This window comes from Lontra canadensis, unplaced genomic scaffold, assembly GCF_010015895.1.
Source record: "Lontra canadensis isolate GAN:19392208 unplaced genomic scaffold, GSC_riverotter_1.0 scaffold1, whole genome shotgun sequence".
NCBI classification, from domain to species: domain Eukaryota; kingdom Metazoa; phylum Chordata; class Mammalia; order Carnivora; family Mustelidae; genus Lontra; species Lontra canadensis.
This window is the reverse complement of record NW_022630995.1, coordinates 28,048,154-28,075,819: the sequence shown is the minus strand read 5'-3', so window position 1 is coordinate 28,075,819 and position 27,666 is coordinate 28,048,154. Positions and strand designations below refer to the sequence as shown.

The 27,666-nt window shown below is 42.3% G+C and overlaps 1 protein-coding gene across 4 annotated transcripts in view; it reads left to right on the top strand.

Annotated features, from left to right (window-relative positions):
* Positions 1-27,666, top strand: part of ATP10D (ATPase phospholipid transporting 10D (putative)) — a 103,045-nt gene that overhangs the window by 58,310 nt on the left and 17,069 nt on the right. For all 4 annotated transcript variants that reach the window (XM_032852373.1, XM_032852383.1, XM_032852364.1 and 1 more), the window contains exons 10-18: positions 1,180-1,418; positions 9,102-9,290; positions 11,723-12,332; positions 12,949-13,055; positions 15,035-15,161; positions 16,768-16,952; positions 22,416-22,725; positions 25,610-25,686; positions 26,635-26,760. In XM_032852373.1, the coding sequence (XP_032708264.1) occupies positions 1,180-1,418; positions 9,102-9,290; positions 11,723-12,332; positions 12,949-13,055; positions 15,035-15,161; positions 16,768-16,952; positions 22,416-22,725; positions 25,610-25,686; positions 26,635-26,760 (1,970 nt within the window). The remainder of the gene's footprint in view (positions 1-1,179; positions 1,419-9,101; positions 9,291-11,722; positions 12,333-12,948; positions 13,056-15,034; positions 15,162-16,767; positions 16,953-22,415; positions 22,726-25,609; positions 25,687-26,634; positions 26,761-27,666) is intronic.

Below are 27,666 nucleotides of genomic sequence, written 5' to 3'. Positions count from 1 at the left end.
CCATATCAAATTTAAGGTATCTAGTATCTATTTAGTCAACAAATATTTACTGAGTATTAGTAAATACAGCTCTGGGAATATCATATTAACAAAATAGACAAAACTCTGCCTTTTTATTCTAGTGGATGTTTCCAAAAAAAAATAAAAACAAGATCTATAGATCTATCTATAGTGTTTAAATGGTGTTAAGTGCTGCAGTAGGATTTATGATAGTGTGGTTGTTGTATCTGGCAAGCTTTTGCTGTCAAGGGATGTGATAAGAGACTTGAGAAAGGTAAGAGAGTGAGCTCTGCACATATCTGCTTGAAGAGTCCACTAGACATCCAGCTGGAGGTATCAAGTAGAAAGTTAGATATATATAGGAGTCTGGATTCCAATTAGAAATTGGAGTTGAAGTTACAGGTTTGGAAGTCAGGTGCATATGAAATGATATTTCAAATATAAAGCCAGGTGACATGACCAAGGAAGAGTATATAGGTGGAGAAGGGAAAGAGTTCCTGCAACAACCTGGTGTTGAGGGCTGAAGAGAAGACAGCAGGAGAAACTAAGAAGGAACAGCCATTAAAGTAGGAGGAAAAACAGGTATGCATGGTGTCGGAGAAGCCAAAAGAGCCATTCAGAGAGAATGGTCAGCTCTGTTGAATGTTACTAAGAGTGCGGATAAGATATGGACAGATGCGATAATTGGATTTGATAATGTGGAGCTCATGGGTGACCTTGCCAGGAGTAGTGTCGGTGAGCAGACAGGGACAGAAAGCCATGAGATTGGTTGAGGAGAGACTGGTGTCAGCATAAGGGGAGAATTGTAAGGGTGAAGTCCTTGAGAAGGCTGGCAGGGTGGGAGACAGATTACAAATAGAGAAAGCTTGGCAATTGAAACTTTATCAATAGTAGTAGTAGTAGTAGTAGTAGTAGTAGTAGTAGTAAAAACAGAGTTTGGATATGGGTGTGGAGAGGTTGGTAGATTTGCTGATGGGATAAGAAGGGAGTTGCTTCCTAATTGCTTCTACTTTTCTTAGCAAGGTAAGTTCATTAAGGGAATATGGGGAGGGGATTTTGGAGGGCAGATTTGAAAAGGGAGGAGATGATGTGTGATAGCTGTTGAAGTAAATGCCTAACATACTCAACCCGCAAGCGGTTCTTCTCAGGTAATGATCCCATGTGATTTTTCTCTTTCAGCCAAGAGGTTAGAGTCCTACCAGGAAGCAATCTCTGAAGATGAAGATTCCACTGACACTCCGATCGACTCCCTCAGCAATATGGCGAAACCCAGGGCCCCCAGCTGCAGGACGGTTCATAATGGGCCCTTGGGAAGTAAATCCCCGAATCATCTTGCTGGGAGCTGTTCAGCTCTGGGAAGTAGAGAAGGAGCCAGTGAAGTGCCTCACTCCAGACAGGCTGCTTTCAGTAGCCCCATTGTAAGTGTGAATGCGTGACTTGAATTTTGCACATCCATCATGAATAATGAAAGAACATTCCGTAATTATGACAGAGCCCAACACTGTTGTCTTTCCTACCTGAGAAGAGACTATGTAATTGCCGTTTAGTGTAATTGCCACACATCATTATAAATATAAGCAAACACTATCGCAACTTCCTGATTTGTGGGATGATTCAGTGTTGAGAGATAATATATCATTTCTGAAAAAGCACGGTGTTTCTGATCGGGGCCAGTCATGTCTGAGCCTGAAGAAGGCTGCTGGGGTTTAAGGCACTTGGCTCACTCTCAGAGCCCCAAAGCTTGGCAGGGTTATCTCACAGACAGGGAAGGATGTCTGAATCACAGGCAAATTCAAGTACCCTCCCAAGGCCTTTTTAACTTTCTGCATTCCTCCCCCATATCCCACCACACCTGTGTCCTCTTCCCCTTTCCCAGTCCTCAGGATGACATTTTCTCATATTTCCATTTTAAAGCTCAGCTGGGTGTTGTTTCTTGATTCCCAGAGGGAAGTTTTGAACAGTGTTTAGTCACACTTACTGATAAACCCATTTTGCTGCCAGAAAATAGAGAGCGCCATGTGGAAGATAGGAAAGACGGACGATACTTCCATGAAAGAGCTAGAGGTCACAAGTTTGCCATACTTAACATTGCTTCAGTAAAAATTCAGCTGCCTGATTTCTGCCCTCCACAGTTCATTAATACTTGTGTTTCCCCAAGATGAGAGGATTCCCCAGCCGTGATCTCTAAAATAGGCAGCCTAACAAGAATGAATCTACTTTGGGGGAATCTTTGGGTTTCTGCGTTGAATTTATTGTATGGTTTTCATAGTAGCGATGTGATCTGAGTAGACCCCAGTGAGCTCACTTGTCCTAGAAAGACCTTGAGGGGACTCTCTTGGCTCTTTTCAAAGTTGCCAGTGAAAATTGCAGCCACAAGGGTGATATTTCAGTACAACTCATTTCGTTAATTTCTGTGGCACAAAGATAGAAAACCTGGCCTAGTGGATCTTGGACATAGATCAGACCATTCCAAACATGTAGCCTTAATTTTCCTCCCAACTTCTGAAAGAGAAATAGGGAAAGAATGCATCTAGTATCTTCTGTGCACTCACTTTAAGGCCATATCAGGAAAAGGGGCACATGGCTGGCTCGGTTAGGAGAGCGCATGACTCTTGATCTCATGCGGGGTTGTGGGTTCGAGCCCCATATTGGGTGTAGAGATTACTTGAAAGTAAAATCTTTTTTAAAAAAGGCTATATCTGAATAAATATCTATTTTCCTCTCTTTTCACCTATTCCTCTACTAAGCTTTTACATTTTTCATGTACATGAAGTTACCACCTGTTGACTCATGTTTCCTTGGAAGTAGTAGGGCCTGGCTACCCAGAGGGCCTGTGCCCCACCCACGCTCTCAGTTTCCTGATCTAGTCTCATTGTCTTCTTAGAAAAAAATGATATTTCTTAGCCTGTTCTTTCATCTGTACCATTTCCTCCATCCAAAATGTACTCTCCCCTATTGGCAACCTACCTCTGTCTACCAAACCTGATGTAATACTTACTTCTTATAATACTTAGTTCTTACTTCAAATATTCTTCCTTCTTTTTTTTTTATTATACATTTTTTTTTTATTTGAGGGAGAAAAAGAGCCTGCATGCAAGCGGTGGGAGGGCTTGAGAAGGAAGGGGAGAGCAAGAGGGAAGGAATCCCAAGCAGACCCTGCAGAGCCCCACTTAGGGCTTGATCTCACAACCCTGAGATCATGACCTGAGCTGAATCCAAGAGTCAGTTGCTTATCGGACTGAGCCCCCCAGGCACCCCTAAATATTCTTCCTTCTGAAGACTTCTTAGACTCTTCTCAGATCCTGAGCTCTCTGTACACATTCCCTCCCTTCCTTGGTTCTCATTTCTTATTTCTGCCTCTGACGTACACCATTAACTCCTTGAGAGGAAGAACTCTAATCTTGACTCCTCAGCATCCAGTGCAATGACTTGTGTGCCCATTCTTGACAAGTAGGTTTTTTGGTTTTGTTTTGTTTTTTAAGATTTTTTTTATTCATGAGAGAGGGAGAGTGAGAGAGCGAGCGAGCACACCAGCAAGGGAAGCAGCAGGCAGAGGGAGAAAGAGCAGCAGACTCCCCGCAAAGCAGGGAGCTTGATGCAGGGCCGCAATCCCAGGATCCTGGGATCATGGCCCGAGCTGAAGGCAAATGCTTAACTGACTGAGGGCACCCAGGTGCCCCTCGAGAAGTAGTTTTGAAGGTTGTTAAATGAAGCTGATTACCATGCTCAGTCTCCCCATTCAGTCTAATTTTTTTTTCTTACTTGTCCTATACTTCAAGGCCATGTGTCATTCTCATTGCGTAGACACATTTGGGTTGTTGTTTGGTTTTGTGTTTTCAAAACCACACCATTATATATAGGATAAAGAGGTAGGTGTTCCTTGAGATACGAGATCATTTCACTCTTGCTCTAGACGAGTTCATTTTACCCTTTTTGTAGAAGTGAGATTATTTTGAGAAAGCTATAAATTCTTCGTCCTAAAAAATTAGCATCTATAAAAGTTTTGCATACAATTGCAGAAGCCTGTCCGTGGAGCCCAGGTTAAGAATACGAGTGTAAGGAATCGCACGGAGGACATTAGGAGAAGGGAAAAATGAAGGGGGAGAAATTGGAGGGGGAGATGAACCATGAGAGACTATGGACTCTGGGAAGCAAACAGAGGATTTTAGAAGGGACGGGGGTGGGGGACTGGGTTAGCATGGTGGTGGGCATTAAGGAGGGCATGGATTACATGGAGCACTGGGTGTTACAGGCAAACAATGAATCATGGAACACTACATCAAAAACTAATGATGTCCTGTATGGTGACTAACACAACATAATAAAAAAAGAATCAATTTAATTAAAAAAAGAATACCAACTTGAGAGCACATCGAGAGCCATGATGTCTAGAAATGGAAGATGGTTAAGATGGCACCTTGGACGGGGAGGCGAGTTGAGAGCCAGGAGTGAGGATCCTAGGCAGGGTACTGGCAAAAATATGCCAACCTTTGGGAATTAAAATGTCACTGAGACCCCTGAGTCCTGGGTTCATTTTACCTATTTGAAATAGAAACCTTTTCTTTGTAGGCCAGCGTTTCTGTGCTTCTTTCGTCCTCTCTCTGCTTTCATTCAGTGAGAGCACTGTTCATTCAGCCTGGGTAGCTGTTAGAGCCCTGTATGATCTCCTTTCTGTCATTGAGGCCCTAGCTTAGAATCACCTCGTCAGTAAACCATCCCTACCACCTAATCCAAAATTCTTTCCACCCTCATCCCCACCCTGTATCTCTCTGTCTCATTCTAGAAGCATCTTATTTGTTCACAGGTTAGTGTTTGGATCTGATATCTCCTCTCATTAGAATGTGAGCTCCATGCAAGCTAGGATCCTATCTGCCCTAGGCACCTCTCTTTCCCTGAGGAGTGCCTGACTCCATAGATCAGCAAAATATTGATGGGATCAGTGAATGAATGAATGAATGAATGGCTTAGTGAAAAACAGTGGCAAAATACTAGACACTGGGATATAAAATGAATATGACATGTCCCTGTCCTTCGGTTTTATTCTAGGTAGAGGAGACAGACATATCAATAAATACATACCATCCTGTGTTATAGATGCCGTAATGGTGGGTTAAACCAGAGTAGAGCAAGGGTGCAAAGTGGGGAGTGATCGACTCTCAGGGGATGAGGAGGGATCGAGAAGGGCCACAGAAGAGACGTAAAACTTGAGTTGGGATTAAATTAATGAGTAGGGGTTTGCAGAGGAGAAAAGGAAGAGCATGTAGGGCAGACTGTGTGGCAACTGCGGGGGCTCAGAGACAAGGGGCTGTGGATGAACATGGTATAGGGGAGGAACGACCATGCGTGGTTGTGGGAACTCGTCTTTTTCCTTCAGGTCTGTGGTGGTCAGGAATCTGAGGAAGCCAGAAGAAGGCTTGTGTGTCCATACTTCAGCCATGTTAGGTGGGCCAGTGAGCCCCTAAAGCTGGAGTAGGATGGCAGTGGGAAATGAAATAAGAGCCATGGCCACTGGTAGAACTGGGGGAGGAAGGGGGAGCACTATTAAGGCCATCGTAAAGCTTCAGCCAGCACTGTTAGAGGGCAAAGAGAGGTCTTGGCCAACATTTGCTTGTTTAATGAGACCTGCAACCTGGTAGGAAGGCATAATGTGAATCATGAAAATCTAAAATTTTAAATAGTCAGATATTATATAAGATTCGGACAAAGATTCAGGACTCCCAACATGAAACCAGATAAGGCTTTAACTGTAGGAAACTATCCACATTGTGCTTAAATTCTTTAATTAGGAGGATAAATTTTCTCTGCATTTAAAAAAAAATGTCTATTTGAGGCAAAGTGGGAGGAGTTTATGTATGTTTTCTAAAGAGTGGCATCTTTTTTTAAATTTTTTTTTAAATTCATTTATTTGACAGATCACAAGTAGGCAGAGAGGCAGGCAGAGAGAGAAAGGAAGCAGGCTCCCCGCCGAGCAGAGAGCCAGACGCAGGCCTCGATCCCAGAACCCTGGGATCATGACCTGAGCCAAAAGCAGAAGCTTAACCCACTGAGCCACCCAGGCGCCCGAGTGGCATCTTTTTATTCTGTTTCTCCAGCGCCTACTTATATAATATAAAAGCAGCAAGTGTTTGGTAATCATGTACAATAAACTTTTATTCTTCTCCATGTGCTGGGTATTGAGTTAAGGATCCAAAGATCAATACAGGATGGTCCTTCCATTAAAGGAACTTACAAACTCTAAGAACGAAATGCGCCTGGAATCATTTAAAGCAGCATGATGTGGGCCTGGCTCTTGGGGTAATCGGAGTTCCGAGAAGGCAGAAGCTGTCCATCACAGAAAAAAAGAGCAAAATCCAATTTTGTAATATAGGGTCTCAGTGAGGAAGATTTGGATCTCAGAAAAGATCCTGTCTTTTTTTTTTTTTCCTTTTGTATCCTCTAGATATCGTCATAGAGATCAGAATTGCATGTGATAGCTCTGTACCTTCTCTTCAGTTCAGCAGCTAAGTATCTTAGTTACTAGGGATTAATTTATTTAGAGAGACCAACTTAAGTGAGAGAATGTTATGTGCCTGCAGCTCAGTATGATACAGATCTTTTCTTAAATCTCGGGGGCTCTCCTTTCATGTATTGTGTTATGGTTGTCTTGTGTGGTCCTGAGTTTCTGGGTTTTTCCCACATTTAAGAGTACTTTTTGTAAACACAGTTTTCCTGACAAGAGCCCTGCTTTTGAAAGGGTCTAGTATTTCTTTTCTTCTTAGGCTCATGGTCCAGCTTCTTGGTTCAGGCAGTCGTCACATTTCCCGACTGGCATGTGAGATTGGCTTATGTCAATAGTGTTTACCATGAAAGTGGAAGGTAGAAACCTTCCAATTGTCTTAGATTGATTTTGGAATTCAGGGGACTCCTTATGTCCTGAAGTGAGTCATTAGTCAGTAAAGAGTTCATTGAGACAATGAAATCACTATAAGCTTATAAGGTCTCTAAGGCAATCCCAAATGTGTTCCACAGAGCAGATGTCTCTAAAAAATTTAATTTGGGATGGCTGCGCATGCCAGCCTCTTCTTGAAGAGTCCCAGTACCTATTAACCTCTCTGAGAAGAGCTGCAGTAAAGAAACCTGTTTTATTTAAATATTTCTTAGAGTTCCATTCTGAAATGAGTTGGGTGTTTTATTGTTTGGTTTTTTTGGCTTACTGTATATTAGCATTCTGAGACACATGTCTGGAAACATTTTCCAGCCCGTGGAATCTCACAAGCACCAGATGACAGTATAATCAGAGACCTTGATAAATACCATGTAACGAGTTTCCAAGTCATCCCTTGGCTGACTAAGCACTGAGTAAGAAAGAAGTCTCTCAGACTTTTATTCACCCTGGCAAGGAGGTCGTTGAGGAAAGGATTGTTCTCTGAAGAACTGAGGGCCCAGGCACTGGCTCAGTGTTACTGTGTACGTGAGATTCCTGAGGTTATTGTGGCAGACTCATTAGAGAACAGCCATCAGATTATTGGGGCCTATGATAAACTCCACCAAACTGTGATAAAATTCATTTTTTGCCAAGTCAAACATCATACTATGGTAGATATTGATGTATTTAGATAGGAATTTTAAGAATGCTTTGTGACAGGGACACCTGGGTGGCTCAGTCAGTTAAGCATCTGTCTTTGACTCAGGTCATGATCTCAGGGTCCTGGGATTGAGCCCCGCATCGGGCTCCCTGCTCAGCAAGGTGTCTGCTTCTCCCTCCGCCTTTCCCCTCCCCCAACTCATGCATGCTCTCTGTTTCTTTCTCTCTCTCTCTCTCTGTCAAATAAAGAAAATCTTAAAAAAAATGCTTTGTGGCAGCAGATAGTGTGGACCCATCGTGAGTCTGGTAACCTGCCTGAAGATTCCTGTTGTGCTGGTTATCACCTCAATATCTCACTCACTTTATACAGCCGCCTTGTAACATAGGTGTTATTTTTAGTATTACTCAGAAGAGGGAAATGAAGCTTGGTGGGTTGAACAAGCTGCCTGAGGCCACCAGCTAGTGTCCAGTGGGTCTAGGGCCTGAACCCAAGCCCACACGATTTTCATCCCATGCTCTTATTAAGCCTATGCTAGTTCTCACCAAACTGCTAAGCATGAAATACAAGCTGTGGTCTTTTGAGTCTAAACTCACATGTCTCACATCTCCCCATTTTACTCCTGCTTCTAAATCACCTCTCCTGGCTTTCCAGCAGTCATTTCGCTTTGCCAACCAATTACATCCAGGCTCCTCTAGAATACAGTGTTGGCTTTTGTGAAAACTTGATTTGTAGCAGATGGTCCCTGTTTTGGCTCATCTGAAAAATTTCTAAAGCAGTTGTCTACACGTTACCGGATTATAAACAGATTTCTACTACAACATTCTTTTGTTAAAACCAGTACTCTTCAGTAGGCGTGAGAAGCACTGTGTTAAACAAAATGGATATATTTTTGTTCAACAGCAGAACTTCTGAGAGCTAATTTGTGCTCAGGATCTTTAAAAGGAGGGCACAGGGCTCAGTTGCCAAATGTATTTGATGATCAGAAATCTCTTAGAGGAACCCTCATTAGTGTCTTATAGTATGTTACTAGTAATGATCTTTGAATGTGTTCCCCTACTCCTCTTGTATTTCTCAGGGAGGTTCTCCTCTTGTTTCTGCTTTTGTTTTTATAATAGTAGTGATTTGAACCATAAGATATTTTGTTAAAATAACATGGTATGAATAATGTCCTGACTTCAAAGACAGTTGGTACTCCTCGGTTGTTGGATGAATTGTCAGTTGCTTTTGGATGCTGTGGCAACTGTGTATTTCAGCTAGATTTTGGTGGAAGGCATTGTTCCTGTCTCTTGATGAGTTTAAATTAATAGGGTACTCTCCATCAGAATTATACATTCTGGATTTTCCCTTTTTTTTTTTTGTCTGTTATTTTCCTATTCTCACTTCCATGGTACCATATATATTAAATCTTTTTTAGGAGAATAAAGTTTACTATCACAGGTTCATAGATTCTGCTTATAAAACTACTTCTCCTGTAAATTTAAAGCTCACAGTTTTAGATACTTACTGTAATAACACTTTGTCTTCTTGGGTTTTCAGGAAACAGATGTGGTACCAGACACCAGGCTTTTGGACAAATTTAGTCAGATTACACCGCAGCTTTTTACCCCACTAGATGAGACTATCCCAGATCCACTACTGGAGACCTTGTACATCATGGACTTCTTTATTGCTTTGGCAATTTGCAACACAGTAGTGGTTTCTGCTCCCAACCAACCACGACAAAAGGTAAGATCTCTAATACAAATGAGGGTTACTTTCCAGAAGAGAACTTCGGGTTTAAATGTACTTATACTGGCCTTGTTTTGTAGATAATAATTAATGCTAAATGATAATAACAATACCAGCTAACATACATCACTTAATCTCTGCTCCGTAACTACGATATTCTAAGTGATTTATTGATATTAACATGTTACCCTTCCAATGACCTCATAAATCAGGTAATATTACTCCACTATTCCCCATTTTATAATTGAGGGTAAGTAATTTTACTGGGGTCACAGGGCCAATTTGTGGGGGAAGTGAGATTTGAACCCATGAAGTATGGCTCAGTGCTGTTCTACTGTTTTGCCTCTAGAAGGATAGCTGATGAGAACAGCTCTGGTAGAATGTGGCTGTGTTCATTTTGCATAGTTTCTTTACCAAATTGAAGCTTCTTTGAGGCTTCTGAGACTTCCCACATCATATGCATTATGTCAAGCGAAATAAAAAGTATTGGATTCATTATCATGTTTAATGATAATGTACCATTTTCCTGTACCAGTTGGGTTAGTTCTAATTAGTTCTAACCCAATTTAAAAATCCAATATATTTATAATGTATCAAGATGCTGCAGTTCCCACAAAAGCTAGATTGAAAAAGTCAATTTATAGTTTAGAATTTATGGAAAAATTCATTTTCAATTAAAAAGAAAAACTTGTTTAAAAGACCAGTGATTCACCACATGCTGTGCTAGCTTCCTTGTGTATAACTTTCTTCCCTTTTGCACATATCCACTTAAAATTCAATTTGCGATGCAACCCAATTAAATTTTAATTTTCTATCAGATCGTTTTCTTTCAGCAACTTCAGAGGTGGTCAACTTTAACATAAAAATAACTTAGTTCCAATTAAGCTTTTATTTGATCAGAAAACTGTTTTTGTAAGACTTTCGGCTAGAGAATTTCTCTTTAGAAAGTGATTATGTAATTAGAGAATAAATCACTGGATGTTCTTTTTTTCTCCTCATGTGACAATTTTTCTCATACATCTGTTTCCAAAGTAGGCACCTCTTGGTGTTTTTTGTTTGAAAAATACTGTCGCCTTATCCCCAAAGAATATAATACCCTGTGGTCTGAAAGAAGGTCTCTACAGGTAGAAGAGCCTAAGCTTCATGATATTTTGAGGTAATGACTGAGACAGTGAATAATAAGGAGCTAAACAGAATCTACAAAGAAGATGAAACCTCACCTGTGATGGTTTCTTTTCATTTCCGAGTTCCGATAAGTGTGGCAATCGACCAACGTGTTTCTCCGTCAGAAGATTAATAATTTTTAGGAAAAAACTTTTTAATATCTTGGGCATTTCTGAATGACAAAGTTTTAGGATCCAATTAATTGGCATTCATAATTAATATTAAATTCTACATTTAATCACATAAATGTTATGAGCTAGAAAAACATCAGGCTAAAAATTACAAAAATTTCTGTAATAGAAATTATAATAGAGACATTCATTGTGAATTTCTGCTGATAAGCTGATAATTTCTGCTGATAACTCTTCTGTAGGTCAGTTTCTTTATTGGCCTTTTTAAGACAACAGAAAAAGTCATAGTAACAACCTTTTATAGAATCTGGTGGGGGAAAGGGAAAAAATCCTATCTTGTTTGTTTGTTTGTTTATTTATTTGACAGAGAGAGATCACAAGCAGGCAGAGAGGCAGGCAGAGAGAGAAGGGGGAAGCAGGCTCCAAGCAAAGAGCCTGATGCGGGGCTCGATCCCAAGACCCTGAGATCATGACCAGAGCTGAAGGCAGAGGCCTAACCCACTGAGCCACCCAGGCGCCCCATCTTGTTAATTGTTTGATTTAACTTTCTTCCAGTGTTTTGAATGTATATTAGTACTCAACTTGTTTCTTATGTTGTTCACACAATTTTAAAAAATTTTTATATTGTTCACACAATTTTTGCATTTTTATAGGTTTTCCAGTTTCACCCCATAGGCTTTCTAAACTTTATTTTTAAAATATTCAAGAAGATACTGCTGTTTTGCTATTTTTGAATACTTAATTTGCTTATTATTTTTAAATTGCTACTGCTAGGGTGTACATAATAAATATTATGGATTATCTATATTTTAAGTTATTCATTAGGAAACACTGCTATTGTATGCCCACTGGTAGCAATAGTAGCATTTTATGTTTTGCTATCATTTGTCACATCTCTTTCTGAATGGTTGTAGAAATTATAATGCCATCAACATTAGCACATATTTTTCATTATGGCCATTTTTATTTTTGCTTGTATTTTCTGGGGGCAGTCTTATGTATGAAGCAGGCTGCTGGCTGTTTAAGGAGTGGGAACTCTTTCCTTATCTAATTATTTCCTAGTTTGACTTTAACGTTGTCATCTACTACCTTTTTTATTGTATTACTGAGACTCTGTGGCATCTTCTCTCCTAGATTAGGCTCTCGTCCCTGAGTGGAATGCCTATAAAGTCCTTGGAAGAGATTAAAAACCTCTTCCAGAGATTGTCTGTCCGAAGATCAAGTTCGCCGTCGCTTGCCGGTGGGAAAGAGCCCTCTCCTGGGGTCCCAAATGCCTTTGTGAGCAGACTCTCCCTCTTTAGTCGAATGAAACTGGCTTCCCCAGTGGAGGAAGAGGACTCCCCTGGGAGTGAGTGCCCCCAGGGCTCTGGGGACTCTCTTTGCCCTCCAGATACGGAGAAACAGAGCAGTGATCCTGGCCTCCCGGAGGGCGAGGCGGCGCCCTCCCCTGGACAGCCCTCCACCTCCACCCTGTGTTACGAGGCTGAGAGCCCGGATGAGGCAGCCTTGGTGTATGCGGCCAGGGCTTACCAGTGCACTTTATGCTCCCGGACCCCAGAGCAGGTCGTGGTGGACTTCGCCGCTCTGGGGCCATTAACATTTCAACTCCTACACATCCTGCCCTTCGACTCCGTAAGAAAAAGAATGTCTGTGGTTGTTCGGCACCCCCTTTCCAACCAAGTGGTGGTGTATACAAAGGGTGCTGACTCCGTCATCATGGAGTTGCTCTCTGTGGCTTCCCCCGGTGAGTTCATACTGTGCAGAACATGGAGGGGTATATGCACGGTTCAGAGATTGAAAGGCCAATCTCGATGGTTCTATAAAGAGAAACACGTGTATATTTGGGGATCAGCTGCACTTTGTAAATGGGGAAAGCTGCCTAGGATTTGGTGAGAATGCATGTAAGTTTTGGTGGTGCACAGACCTGGTGCACATCTGGCCTCTGTCGTCGGTGGTGTCTTGGTAAAGTTACCTACCTATTCTGTGTTCAACAAATGGGGAGTGTCATACCTGTTTTATAGGTTCCTTGGAGGTTTAATGGCATACTGCGTGCACTACGCATAGAGCCTCTGCCCGGTGCCTCCCCAATGGAGGCAGCTAGAATGATGATAATTCTTGTTACTGTTGTTATTGATGGTGTGGGAACGGTGTTCGTGTTAAGTTCTTGGTACTTTCCCTCTTCCTAGGAGGAAGGGAACAAGGGAAAGATTTATTTAGAGTCCCTTTTATAAATGTGCATTTAGGATTCAGAACCACAAGGTCTTTTTTCTGTTGTGGGTTGGAAACTATACCATTGTTTGTAAAAACATCTCTGTAATTGGGCAGACTGGTGGGAATACTTGTTTTGTTAATCATTTCAGATGGAGCAAGTCTGGAGAAACAGCAGATGATAATAAGGGAGAAAACCCAGAAACACTTGGATGACTATGCCAGACGGGGCCTACGCACTTTATGTATAGCGAAGAAGGTGAGGCTGCTGTGTTGGGCCCATCGTGTTCATTCTTTCACTTGGGTGGCCCTCACGGCTCGGGGTCGAGCGTGCGTCAAACTCTGATCCGCACGGTTGGGAAGCTCTTGGATCGTGGGCTCTCTCTTCACAGCGTCTATCTTCCATATGCATTGATTGGTTGGAGTCTGTTCTCAGTGTTTTGCCAGAAGAACACCTGAAAATTCTGTGTTCAGATTTCTCCCCTGTTTCAGTGTGTCTGTGAGTGCTTTAGTACGTTAGCTGCAGGTTGCCTGGAAATAAAAATCTCAAAGTCCCTGGACCTACTTTCTTTTCCCTCAGTCCTTTGTAAATATCATCCCTGCATTAAATGTTCTTTGGAAAGAATGAGGCCAGAGACTGGCCTTAATTTTCCCCTAAAGTTCTCACAATTTTTCCTTACATGCTCATAAGTCTTTTATCTATCAATCCAAATAATTTTATTAAATGTTATGACAGTATGGATTATTCTCTTGTTGAGAATAATCCTGAGATGTTGTGTATGCTATCTAAAACACTGAAGTAATAAGGAAGAAGACAGAACTCCAAGAAGTTGAGGGGTGATATTACCAGACCTTCCCCTGGGGACATGGGGGAAACAGACCTGGAGCCCTTTTCAAGTGAATCCGTCACATTTTTATGCCAGTAGGATGTGGCTTGGGTATTGACCAAGTCAAGCTTCTCAGCTGCAATGAGAGGGAGTCGAGTAGGGGTTGGGACAAGAGAAGGCTGTCTTACGGGGGAGGGAAGGGAGTTCGTTGTAGAGGGTGTAACAGAGACTTTGATGAAGACTGAAGAACATGAAACAAAGAACGACAAGTCCATGGAGGGGAAATACTAGAAAAGAACCAAGAAATTCATCTTGCCTCCTCTTTGCCTCTTCTCCATATAACACTCCCCCACCCGACCTTCTCTCCCTCTAAACCCTGCGGTTAATTTTTGCTGTGTTAGAAGCCAGAGTATTGATTTCACTCTGGCATTCTGGGCTCCAATGAGTATAAAAGACAGGCAGATACAAGCAATTCAAAGTCTCAGTGCATGAATTGCCATTCATTATGATTTCCTCCTGGAAGCCTGAATTGGAGACTCTACTAGGACCTAAGGCAAACATAGGGATCTCTTGTTTCTTAGCCAAATTCTAGTTCTTACCATCTGCCTTAGGGCAACTGGGATCTGTTGCAGACTCCTAGTCAACACTTAGTCAGCCAGCGGCATAGAAAGTTTCAAGATCAAAGGAAAAGGAGAGAGTTCTACCTTTTCAAGTGGAATGATCCTGCCCCTGATAAAAATGCAGCCCAGTAGATGTCAGATTCGTCCTAGGTCCACTAACCCTGTGCATAAGAATAAGTAGATAGAGAAATTGCCTTCCTCCCTCTATTTCATGTTGCTTTAAGAAACTTGAAATGTAGATTTCTCTCTCTATGGCAACCTACAGAAGAAGGAAAATGTACCATTGGTTCCTTCTTCAGGAATTCCATTTAATTTCTTCTGGAAGAGTCTTTCCTTGTTTCACGTGTATGGTTCCCTCCCTCTTTTCACCTTTACAAATAACTACCCCATAAACTAATCATCAGAAGATACCAGCGGTACTGCTGCCTTCCTAATACTTGGAACTGAGCAATCCTGACACCACTTTCTCAACTGCGCCGCTAAGATCTTTCTAGATTTAACTACCAATTGGAGACCTCTTCCAACTGCATAGTCCCTGGCTTAATTAAATAGATTAATCCCTTTTCATCATATCTGATGCCTAGGATTTCCAAGAGGTACTGAGCTAGTGGGTCCATCCATCATCAGTGGTACAGTAGTCTGATCTCAGAAAGCTTGTGGCATAAGGAATGAAGACAGGATTACCTAGCTTGGATCGGTCTAAGCTTGGATTACGTAGTGGTCGGGGTCCTGGCAGGATCCTGCAAGATGATACGGCCTTTCTCATAGCTCTTTTCTCCCCCGCACTGCAGGTCATGAGTGACGCTGAATACGCAGAGTGGCTGAGAAACCATTTTTTAGCTGAAACCAGCATTGACCACAGGGAAGAATTACTCCTTGAATCTGCCATGAGGTTGGAGAACAAGCTCACTTTACTTGGTAGGTAGACTACGTTGTACGGTCAAAATAGAGAACTTTGGAAAACACTGGATATCTCTAAGTTTAAAATTATTCACCAGTGGTTTGCCCCTAACACACCACCACTTTGATCTAACAGAGCAAATAGTTCTCTCCACCCTGTCCAGTCTTATCTGTACCCCGTTTCTAATTCTTTTCATTCTGCTTTCCACTGTAGTGAACTGGACTTCATTTATGGTGGGATCAGGGTGGTCATCCTTAAGAAGATCATTTAAAACCTTATCACTTAACATAGACTACCAAGTCAAATAAATATCCTGGTTCCAGAGGCTATCCAGTTGAAGTTTCTTGCCAGGTGTTGGTTAAGGTACATGAAACGTGTGGTCTTTTGAATCTGCACATCAAATCTCTCTTATTTAGAGGAAACTTAGAGCATGGAGTGGTTTGTTGGCTCGTTCAAAGTCACGTGCTACTAGCTGACAGAGCTAGAAGGAGACTCAGATCTACCTAGTTCCAGGGCCGATGTTCTTTATTCTGTACCTACAACCGGACCAGTGAAATTTGTTTCTCTTTTATGTCCTGATTGCAGCTAAAGGTTGCACAGTGGACACCTCTTGTCCAGACTGAGCTGCATCCTGAAATCACCTGGAGCACTTTAAACTCTTCTCAGGGGTTCTGATTCCATTGATCTGACATGTGGCTGGGGCGTTTGTATATTTAAAAGCTCCCCAAGGAATGCTAAGAGGCAGCCAGGGTTGAGAATCCCCACTGTCTCAAGAGTCTGGAGATCTAGACTCTAATCTGAGTGTTCACGTACCGGGAGACCAGTCTCTGAGTTCCATTGCTCTGGTTCACAGAAGAACAAGGATCTCACTTTGTAAGGAGTGGGAAGAGCGATGATACCTAATCTGTGTCATTTCTCTGTGACAGTGTCCGTAGTATGGGTCCACATTTCCTCTGAAATTCCAAACTCAAAAGTGCTCTGTGGGTTTAATGCCAGAATGCATTTGGCTATAAAATTAGGCCTGATTTGATAAGATTTTATGAGTCTTTATTATCCTAATTAGTACAAACGTTATAAGTTTTGCTACAGAAATCTTAATATGCTTCATTAGTGGATATTTCAAAACCTAAATGCACTACATTACCTTTCTAAAATCTGAAAAACTTTCGAATTCCAAAGCTTTTCTGGCCCCTGTTGGTTTAGAAAAGGTATTTGCAGACTTGTAATATCTATTTTCAATGCTCTTTCATAACATAAGCAACTTATTGGCAAGGGCATTCCTCAAACTCCTGCCTTACCCTCAGGAGTACCACAGAATTATAAAATTATAGAGCAAGATTACATAAGTAACTGAAACTACAAGCTCCCCTCAATTCACAGAGAGGAAAGCTAGCCAAAAGGAGAACAAGTAAGTTTAATAAGCTCAGTGATTCCTAAGGCTTCCTTCCCCAGATATGATATTGTCTATGATCTTGGGCTGGGTCATCACACTTCCTTTGAATGCCGGAAGCTACTGGAACAGTGTTTAGCTCAGGATGGCGCTAACAGAGTTCCATTATAGCCCAGGTAAGCTTCTGCTGGCTTTGATTTCTCACAAGCCCTTTGCATCCGGCTGTCTTTTAGGTGCTACAGGCATTGAAGACCGTCTGCAGGAGGGAGTCCCCGAGTCCATTGAGGCCCTTCAGAAAGCCGGCATCAAGATCTGGATGCTGACAGGGGACAAGCAGGAGACAGCTGTCAACATAGCTTATGCATGCAAACTCCTAGAGGCGGATGACAAGCTCTTTATCCTCAATACCCAGAGTAAAGTACGTATAATGAGACTGAATCTATCCTTTTGCTTTTTCTTAGCCAGGGGAGCGTTTGTGATTGGATGAATGTAGGGAGGAAAAAAAAACCCCAGTAACCCTTAGCTGAATAATTATGTCTTCTCTTTAGCAGCCTACCTTGTGCTTGGGAAGGTACCATAGTTCTTCTAAAGGCTTCATGGTTAAACATGAGTCAAAAGAATTATTGCTAAAGAAAGTTGCCTTTTATTTTTTATTTGCCTCCCCTCCCCCATATTCAATTTCCAGGGATTTAAGATTTAGCCCATAACGGCAAAATATATCAAGTTCTGAGACAGGAATATACCTCTGTTTCAAGTTGAGGTGGTGATTTCTATCAAAATCAGGTGAACACTTTAATGTCTTTATGGTTAATTACAAAAATGGACTCTCGGGATAATTATGCCCTCTAGTGGTAATTCTTAGGTATAGTGCTGTTGAGAATACCGCGTTTCAAACTGTTTTAAGGGAAGGGAATTTTTTTTTTTCCCTAAGAAGGAATTTAAGAGGTTTAGATCCACCTTATTTTTTAAATTATCCCTGCCTCACCCCCATTAATCTCTAACACAAATATTCTAATCAGTTAAACGGCATTTTTAAAAAGTTTTTCCAGTATGGTAATATTCTCTGAGATTTGTGCATGTTATTTAATTAGCTTGGAGAACCTTCCTCCCTCCTTCCTCAGTAGTCACACTTAATCAATGACATCCATTCTCTGGCAGCAACCTGCCTCTTAGAAATCCTCTGGAGTTTCCCATCTGGATCCCATCTTGGGGCTCTGTCACAGGCTGCCATGTTTGGTTAGCCATGTTTTTAAGGTCGGGCCTCAGCCAATACCTAACCAGATCATACATTTTAAGGAAAGAGAATTTTCTTTATTCAACACAGAATGAGGTCTCCTTGGCAGTTGTCTGTGGCCCAGAGAGCCATAACCAAAACCACCAGGCAGCGCCCAGTACCAGCAGGGGCTGAACACAAGAAAATTGTCATTAGTCATTTTGGTCACTAAAATGGCTGTGCTAGGGGTGCCTGGATGGCTCAGTCGTTGGGCATCTGCCTTCGGCTCAGGTCAGGATCCCAGGGTCCTGGGTTCGAGCCCTGCATCGGGCTTCCTGCTCAGTGGGAAGCCTGCTTTTCCCTCTCCCACTGCTCCTGCTTGTGTTCCCTCTCTCGCTGTGTCTCTCTCTGTCAAAAAAATAAATAAAATCTTACAAAATAAAAAAATAAATAAAATGCCTGTGCCATAAGATTCGTAGGCCCCTGGTTCATGTGCTTGGCCTGCCTGTGATCAGATATGTGACCTTGGGGAATTTTCTTCTGGGCCTTTTACTTAACCTGTGATGTAAGAGTAATGCCCATCTCATAGGGTCATTGTGGGCATGAAATGAGAAAATATAGATTATAAATTAAACATGTAGTGCCTGGCAGAGAAAAGGGGCTCGATGAACATTAAAAAAGAAAAGTCAATTCTTGATGTTTGATTTTGATGCTTTTGTGAATAGTAAAGTCATTAGGATTGCAGAACTTATCAGTAAACATATAATTTATAGTTAGAGGCATTTAAAACTTAACAATTCAAGAAGTCTTTATGGAGTATCCACTATGGGCTGTTCTAAGTGCAAAAAATAAATTTTTTTACTATCGAAAGCTATTCTACCTTGTGTGAATTTTCCAAATAATTAAAACAGTACACAGTGAACATAATTTAGTTTTGTGGTGACTCAAGTCCAAGTATATAAAAGGCCAGGCACATAGTAGGGGCTCAGTGACTATTATTATTATTATTATTTTCTCCATTCCTTCCTCTCCATCAGGAGATGCTAAGAATTAAAAAAAGAAAGATTATTGAACCCGGTTTGTCACTTAGTGAAGAAATTACATCTGTGACATTCTAAGTGGGCCACCTGGAAACTAGTAGAACATCTGGTCATTTTTTTAGTGTAGTCACTCAGCTTTATGAATTTCCATCAACTCCTATTCCTAAATTTGAAAGTTGGTTTACAATAAATGTAGCCACTTATAAACTTTACAGTTTCCATTTTCATAAAAGTTTTGGGGTTTTATCAGGATAGGGGGTTAATAGAATCCTATCTTGGATAATTTATTTATTAAGATTTTATTTATTTATTTGAGATAGCCCGCGCGCGAGAGAGTGAGAGAGCGAGCATGAGCCGGGGTTAGGAGGGGGCAGAGGAAGAGAGAAGCAGGTTCCTGGTTGAGGCTGAACCAGGAGCCAGACATGGGACTCAATCCCAGGACCCTGAGCCTAAGGCAGATGCTTAACTAACTGAGCCATGCAGGTGGCCCCCATATCATGGATCATTTACTGCCTTGTGATACTTAAAGCCCTTTCAGGATCCATCATTTAATTTTTTTGAGTTTTATTTTTATGATTTCATTTAAAATTTTCTCCTGAGATAACTATTTTCATGTTATAAAAGACTTTCTCATATGAGATCTTCCTTGGCAGTTATAACAAGTAGACAGATCAGATAAAATTATCCTCATTTTTATAGGCTGAAACTCCAAAAGGTTGTGACTTGTCTAAGTACCCCCAGCTGAAAACATGTCATGTGTGTTTTGTATTGTATTATGTATTATGTAACCTGTATTTATCTATCTGTAGTTATTCTCATTATTTGTGGAGTTAAATTCTATAAAGTTGCCCTAAACACTGAATTAGTGAATACGGAACTATTACCCTTGGAGGAAGTATAGGTTCCCATAAGCCTTTGGTTGCAACATTTTGTTTTGTCAACCAATCAGTATATAACCTTGTTCTGTGTGTGTTTCTGTTTAACAACAACTTACTATATATGTATGGTTGATTCAGTAACATTGAATTCATGGCCAACAGGACTATAACTCAGGCCCGTGTGAGGCTTCTCTAACATGCCTCCTCTTTCTGCAAGGCATGTCAGAACCTTCTTATATATAGGACGACTCAATGGCACTTTTGCACTAGGCTTGGAGGCCATTTTAAACAATAAAATGAAGAAAAAGAAACATACAGAAAATGTATCACCAGGGCACCGGGTGGCTCAGTCAGTTAAGTGTCTGCCTTCTGCTCAGGTCATGATCCCGGGATCCTGGGATCGAGTCCCCTGTCGGGCTCCCTGCTTGGCGGGGGCGTGTTTCTCCCTCTGCCTGCTGTTCCCCCTGCTTGTGCTCACTTTCTCTCTCTGTGTCAAATAAATAAACAAAATCTTAAGAAAATAAAAGAAAAGGTGTCACCCAATAGTGGAAAGGGTACTTATTTACAGTATGGGAGCTGATGTAAGAAGATGTAGCATCTCCTCATTCGATTTCAGCAGAGGTCCTATCACATGACTCAAATTTTTCTCTCTGTGCATGTCCACAAATGACCACAAAAGCACTACAAGTACTGATTACAGGATTCCAGATCAATTTTAGCAAGTAGGTGAATTCACACATATAGAATCTGCAAATAAGGATATTGAGTGTGTGTGTGTATGTGTGTGTATTTATACATATTTCTATAATGAAAATTTAATTTATAAACTAAATATATATTCAAAAGGATAAAAGCATCTAGAATCATAAAACTATGGATAATTTAGGTTTACATTTTGGAGGGCAACCACTCAAGACTTTATTCTGTGCACTACGAGTATGCAAAGGTTGTATTTATAGTATTATATTTTTTCACTTAACGTATACCTTCAGTATCATCTCCTCTTGATACGCTGATTTTCATTGACTTCAGGGTGTGTTACCTTCTAAATGTATCATTTTAATGTAACCAAACTCTAGAAGGTTTTCAAAAATAATTTTTTCCTATTATATATTGAGCCTATAAAGGGCTTGTTTTCTTTGTCTTCATATGCTTTCCCTAGCAGGTTTTTGAGTTGTATAGGGTCAGATTTGTTCCTAACGTCCAGGTTGCTGGGTAGCTCCATTTTAAAGCAGAAGCTCTGGGGCGGCTGGGTGGCTCAGTTGATTAAGCGTCTGCCTTCTCAGGTCAGGATCTCAGGATCCTGGGATCGAGCCCCGTGTTGGGCTCTCTGCTCAGTGGGGAGCCTTCTTCTCCCTTTCCCCCTCCCGCTGCTTGTGCTCTCTCTGTCAAATAAATAAATAAAATCTTAAAAAATAAAGTTGGAGGTCTTGTGTGTAGCTTCTATAGTTATGAAATCTTTCTTGTGTCATGCTACGTATCCGTATCTACTTCTTCCCAATCCATTTGATTTTGTCGTGGGCTGAGAAATGCTCAATTAAGCAGCATTTGAAATAAGAATGAATGACCTCTGAGTGAGAGGTTCTCTTATGAATAAACTTTCAGTTTTTGTTGTTTTGTTTTGTTTTGTTTTCTTTCAGTCTTAACATCTAAACTTAAATTGAGGGCTCCTGGATTTTGTTAGGTTCTGTCGTTGGTGGTCCCTTGACACAGTAATTTCTGGATAATTTTATTGTTAGTCTTCTTGAGTAGAATCCATCCAGTAAGTATTCAGTGACTGATGTGACTCTCTTTTAGGCATTGTGAAGGCTTCAAAAGTAAATTAAAAAATGATATCCATCTTCGTAGTACTTCTGACTTTGTGGGGGTGAGGAGAGTAGAGAGATGCATTCAAACCAAACATGACCAGTACCACTGACAACATCTCAACCAGAACGTAAGCTCCGTGGGAGCACGGATTTTTTTTTTTTTTCACTCGTTGACCAATCCCCAGGGCCTAGAATGTTTTCTAGTATAAAGTGATTTCTCAATAAATACTTAGTGAATGAATGAATGAATGTTGAATCCAAAAGAAGGTAACAATGCTAACTGTTGCTTTAAATTCTGTGCCTTGCCTACACAAGGAGCTTTGCACGTGTTCTCTCACCCATTCTTCCTGATGACCTTACGACATTTGCATTTTTTTTAAAGATTTTATTTATTTATTTGACAGACAGAGATCACAAGTAGGCAGAGAGGCAGGCAGAGAGAGAGGAGGAAGCAGGCTCCCTGCCAAGTAGAGAGTCCGATGTGGGGCTCGATCCCAGGACCCTGGGATCATGACCTGAGCTGAAGGCAGAGGCTTTAACCCACTGAGCCACCCAGGTGCCCCGACGTTTGCACCTTTCTCGTGAGAAAGTTGAGGCTCCAAGAGGTGACATAATTTGCCTAAAGTCAAGCAGATAGTGGTAGAAAAAGATCAGAGGACTCTCAAGGGTGCCTATCTGAGAAGGGAAATTGTACAAATAAAGAAATCCTAAGTTATTTTTAGTCACCGCACTGTGGGTGAGATGTCTTCTGTCCTATGAACTGGTGCCCACAGAGACACGGAAATCTCTGCGGAAGAGCTGGGAGGGCTTCGGAAGTAACTGATTATTTACTTCCTGGGGTTGCTGTGACACAGCAGTTGCTGAAGAATCACAATGATAAATTACCCGGATATCGCCATCGAGGGAGCCCTAGGGCTAACTGTCTTGGCCTCTTGTCTCTAGGATGCCTGTGAGAGGCTGATGAGCACAATCCTGAAAGAACTTCAGGAGAAGAATCCAGCCTCTCCAGAGCGAACGTCACCGCGGGAGGGTTTGCCCCAGCTTCCGGCCACACAGGACTCCGGGCTGCGGGCTGGCCTCATCATCACCGGGAAGGCCCTGGAGTTTGCTCTGCAGGAGAGTCTGCAGAGGCAGTTCCTGGAGCTGACGGCCTGCTGTCAGGCCGTGGTCTGCTGCCGAGCCACCCCCCTGCAGAAGAGCGAGGTGGTGAAACTAGTTCGCAACCATCTCCGGGTGATGACGTTGGCCATCGGTGAGAGGGGAGGGGATCCCGCCACATGCTCCTCTCTTTCCTGCCACACCCGGGGCTGCTTTTTGTCTGTCCTTCCTTCCATAGCCCTGTTTACCCTTTTGTCTGTCCTTTTCCACACCCATGTTCCTTCTCCCTTTTCTCCCTTCTTACTCTCTGCCCTCTACTCCTTCCCCCCTTTTTCTTCCTTGCCTATTTGACCACCTGCTGTGAACCACGTAGTAGGAATGTGACATGGAAAACAATACAGGGGGCGTCTGGGTGGCTGAGTCCATTAAGCTTCTAACTTCAGCTCAGGTCATAATCCCAGGGTCCTAAGATTAAGCCCCCCATCGGGCTCCCTGCTCTGTGGGAAGCCTGCTTCTCCCTCTCCCACTCCCCCTGCTTGCGTTCCCTTTCTTGCTGTGTTTCTCTCTGTCAAATAAATAAGTAAAGTCTTAAAAAAAAAAAAAAAAAGAGAGCAATAAGGTAGGGCCTTGGGTTGCTTGTCAGATCACCAAATCAACCAAGTCAAGGAGAATAAATGTACTGAATCCTAGAACTGCAAAGTCTAGGAGTGCCACCTTCAGAAAACTTAAATTCAGGTGCATGAACAAATCATTTAAGTATTCATTCAACAAATATTTATTGAGTGCCTTCTGTTTATCAGACATTTTGCTAGGCAGTGGAGATAAAAGAGTGTATACAATTGACAAAGTACTTTTTCCTTGAGTTTACATTCAGTAGGAGGCATAGAGTAAAAAAATGAAACAAAACGAAAAAGGCATAAATATAAATCAGGTAGTGACAAATGCTATTTTTTTTTTTTTTTAAAGCAGAGCCAGGGGGGACAAGAGGAGGGCTGCTAACTTCAGTGTTTTTCGGAGACAGTATCTCTGAGAAATCTGTGTGTGGGCAGAGTCTTGAAGAGAATGATAAGGGAGCCATGGGGGATCTGAGGGGAGGACATTCCTGGTGAGGACAGGGAAAGTGAAGGCCATGGGCCAAGTTATTATGTTCAAAGCCAAAGCAGTTGGAGCAAAGGGAAGGGTTTTCTGTAGGTTAGTGATGGACAAAGATGACAGGTGGCCAGATCATGTAGGGTCCTGGAGGCCATTATAAGTTTTTGGTCTTTTTTAAGGGGAGTGGGGCAGAGGGAGAGGGAGAATCCTAAGCAGGCTCCACACCCAGCACAGAGCCTGACCTGGGGCCCATACTCTCAAGCCCCAAGATCATGACCTGAGCCCAGATCAGGAGTTGGATGCTCAACCAACTGAGCCACCCAGATGCCCCAGTGTTTGGCTTTTATCTGATAAGGAGTCTTTGGAGGACTCTGAACAGCGAAGAAACATGATCTGCTTTACTTTTCAGAGGATCACAGGGCTGCTGTGTTGAAGAGTAAGGATCAAGTGCAAGGACATAAGTAAGGAGACCAGTTGAGAGGCTACTGGAATAATTGAGGCAAGAGCTGGCAGTGACTTGAGCCCAGATAGGAGCAGAAGAGGTGGGGAAACATGGTCAGGTCATAGAAAGAGCTGGTGACGTTTGCTGATGAATTTGAATGTTAAATAATAGAAGGAGTTAAGGGAAGTAAGGTTTTGTCTCTGAAAGATGGAGCCAGGGGAATCAGGAGCTGGGTCTTAGGCATGTTAAGTATGAAAAAGTCCATTAGAGATCTAAGTAGGGATGTGTCAGGCAGCTGGATACAAAGTCTGGAATGTAGCAATGGGGGGCTGACTGAAGATATAAATTTGGGAATTATAAATCTGGGTGATACTTAAGATCTTGATTTTAGACAGGATCACCAGTAAATGAGTATACGTGGAGGAGAGAACCAGTCTAACAGTAAGCTCTGAGCTACTCCAGGGTTTGGAAAATGGCAAGATGAGGGCTCAGCCATCTCTTATAGTCTCTGTTTTCACTTGGATTGTTTTTAGTCTCGGGTACCGTCTCCCCTCAGCATGCTAATACAGCCCCCCAAATTCCTAGGTTTACATCCTACCCTATTAGCAACCTGAGTGAAAAGATAGCAGCACTTTTCACGTTGCTGGAATAAAGTATCAGAATAAGGAATTTTGTTTGGCTTCTTGAATAGACATATAAATGAATGAATTGTTCAAGCCCCTAGATCCAGATGTTCCCAGGACTAGAACCCCTGGACATGTCAGTTACATCAGTTGAGTCTTGTACCCATCTCTGAGCCAGGGAACAGATGGTGCTAACTGTCTAGGCCTGGGTTAGTTGCCACCTTAAATCTGGGGCTTTGGGTTCATCCTAACAAACCACATAGCCTCAAAGTTCCCAGGGAAAATCAGGGCACTGAAAACAGGTGAATGGTTGGTGGCTATTGGGAATAAGTGTTCATTACTAACACGAATGTAATACTTCCCCTTAAAAAGCTTCCATTGTGTTGGGGAGACCAAGAAATATATAACAACCATAATATCATATGGTGCATATGATATGGCTTGGGGATCTCAGGAAGAGGCATCTAATATAATGGGACTATGAGAAGGATTTCCCAGAGGAAGTGACATCTGAGCTGAGGGCAAGGGCAAGGGAAGTTCAGCCCCATGAGGCCGGTGTCCGAGGCTGCGGAAACCACAGGCGCGGTGGCCCGAAGGAGCAGAGGTATCTGGAAAATTGAAAATAGAGCGAATAGCACCGAAATGGGGGCAATCAGATAGGTGCCTTCGCGTGAAGGATTTTCAGGCGTTATTAAGTTTAGAATTTTTCCTGGTGGCAGCGGGATGTGTGCAATGTCCGTTTCAGGAGCTTCCAGGTAACTTGCAGACTTGGGATAAATGTTGAAGGATTTGTTTGCCTGAGTGGTCACTGTTGCTTTGCAAAGTTTGCTTCTGTTCTTTACCCTTTCTATGTTTCTTGCCTTTTCTTCGGCCTCCTGAAGGCGATGGTGCCAATGATGTCAGCATGATTCAAGTGGCAGACATCGGGATTGGGATCTCAGGTCAAGAAGGCATGCAGGTGAGTGGATTTCATGCGCTCAAGTACCATGAACTTGACCTGCCTATCCAAGGGCAGCATTCCCACAGGGAAATCTCGGTGGTAAAGTGAGGCCGGCCGTGGCTAGATCAGGAGTGGGAGGCAGGAAGTGTGTCTATTATTTACTTTGTGGGTATTGGGGTGTTTTCCTGGGTAATTTGGAGTGTGTGCTCCTTCAGTTTAAGATATATAGCTCCTCTAGATCATAATAATATATATTTAGCCCTGAAATAACTGTGTGACTTTAGACACTGAAGAAAGCTACTAAGGATTTGAATAAAGACCTAAAGACCTAAAGAGGGAGGGAAGAAGATGATATTTGAGAATGAGGGAGAGGGGAGTGTCCTATTTGTGTGTGTGTGTGTGTGTGTGTGTGGTGTGTCATGTGTCGTGTGTATACTGGATAGTTTTTTAGGCACAAAAGTCAGATAAAAGCTTGTCCAAAAACTGCTTTTCATGTACGGAGCACATGCCATTGGAGGAAGACAGGACTTGAGGCTTAGGGTTTTCAGAGAATTATAAATTAGGACATTTCGCAAAACTTAAGAAATTCAATTACCTCTTTCCCGGGTACATTTTACAGTTACATAAAGTCATGACTACAATACTTTCAACGTTCTTCTCCCCAAGGAGAAGTGGATGCTGAGGGTAACCTGCGGCGTTCTCGCTAAGAGAGCCGCTTTCCAGGAAAGTGCATGTGCTGAAATTCTGTCACCAGTGGTGGCCAAAGAGAGCTGTTGTTTCCTGGGGCCATGCTGGAAGGCTGACCACCACTCTGTGTTCATGAGTTTCTGTTTGGGGTTGCTCTGTTGTGTGCTGGTTTAAACAACAGTTTGGGCCGGTGGGAGCCCGCTGGTGGTCAGGCTGCAGAGCTGCTTCTGTGTGAATGTGTCTGATCGTGAACGTGTCCTCTCCCCGTTGCCCCTGCAGGCGGTGATGGCCAGCGACTTTGCCATCGCTCAGTTTAAGCATCTGGGCAAGCTCCTCCTGGTCCACGGGCACTGGTGTTACACGCGACTCTCCAATATGATTCTCTATTTTTTCTACAAGAATGTGGTACGTAGCCCCAGAAAATTTGTCCCTTCTCCCTCCTCACTTTCGTATCCTGCTTGCGGAAGGGATGGAGAGGACATGCCCTGCGTGAGGCCGCCTGGCTTACTGATGTTCCGGGAGCAGCAGGAGCGCTCCTGCTGGGAATGTGCTTATGTTGGTTCAGCCGGTGACAGCAAATTGCTGGGCTTGTCCCTCTGCTGGCATTTCCTGTTCCCTGTGCTTGTCCATCCCATTAAGTCCTTTCTGGTTCATTTAAGACCCGGGTTTTGACCTTCCATGGAGAGGTGGTGACAAGCAGAATTATGAAATGTTTAATGCTACCTGTTAGTAGAGAATGAAAAGGTTTGCTTCCATTTTCCAGGAGCTATCCAAAACTATCTGCCGTCCCCAGACTGGTGTCTGTGTTGTATATTGAAGACACGGATGCCGCTGAAAACCCAGGCTCACGCCTTAGCCTGTAGCTGGTGACACTCACAAATGAAGAATTCTCTAGCAAGCCTGTAAAATGTATTTGCGCTTGGGAGTTATTTGGCGGCCAGAGAACTTAACTTTGACTGTGTCATTCCTCAAGGGGCAGAATTCGATGAGAAGTCCTAGTGTCTGATCTTTGGCATGCCATTTAAGTTTCGGTCTCCTCTTTTACGAGGTCATGTTGACCTTAGATTGCTTCACTAAATTTCCTTCTAGCAAGTGATTATGTAAATATGTCGTGATTTTTTAGACCAATTTTCTTAGATTTAGGTCCATAGGTAGTGTGTTAATAGTGAACATCAATTTATATCACTCTCTCGAAATACCACTTTTAGGAAAAAAAATAACTTCTTAATAGGTCATTCTACATGTATTCCAAAATGTGTCATTTAGATCTGCGCATGTGTGTGTGTGTGTCGGTGAGCAGAACATTTTGCT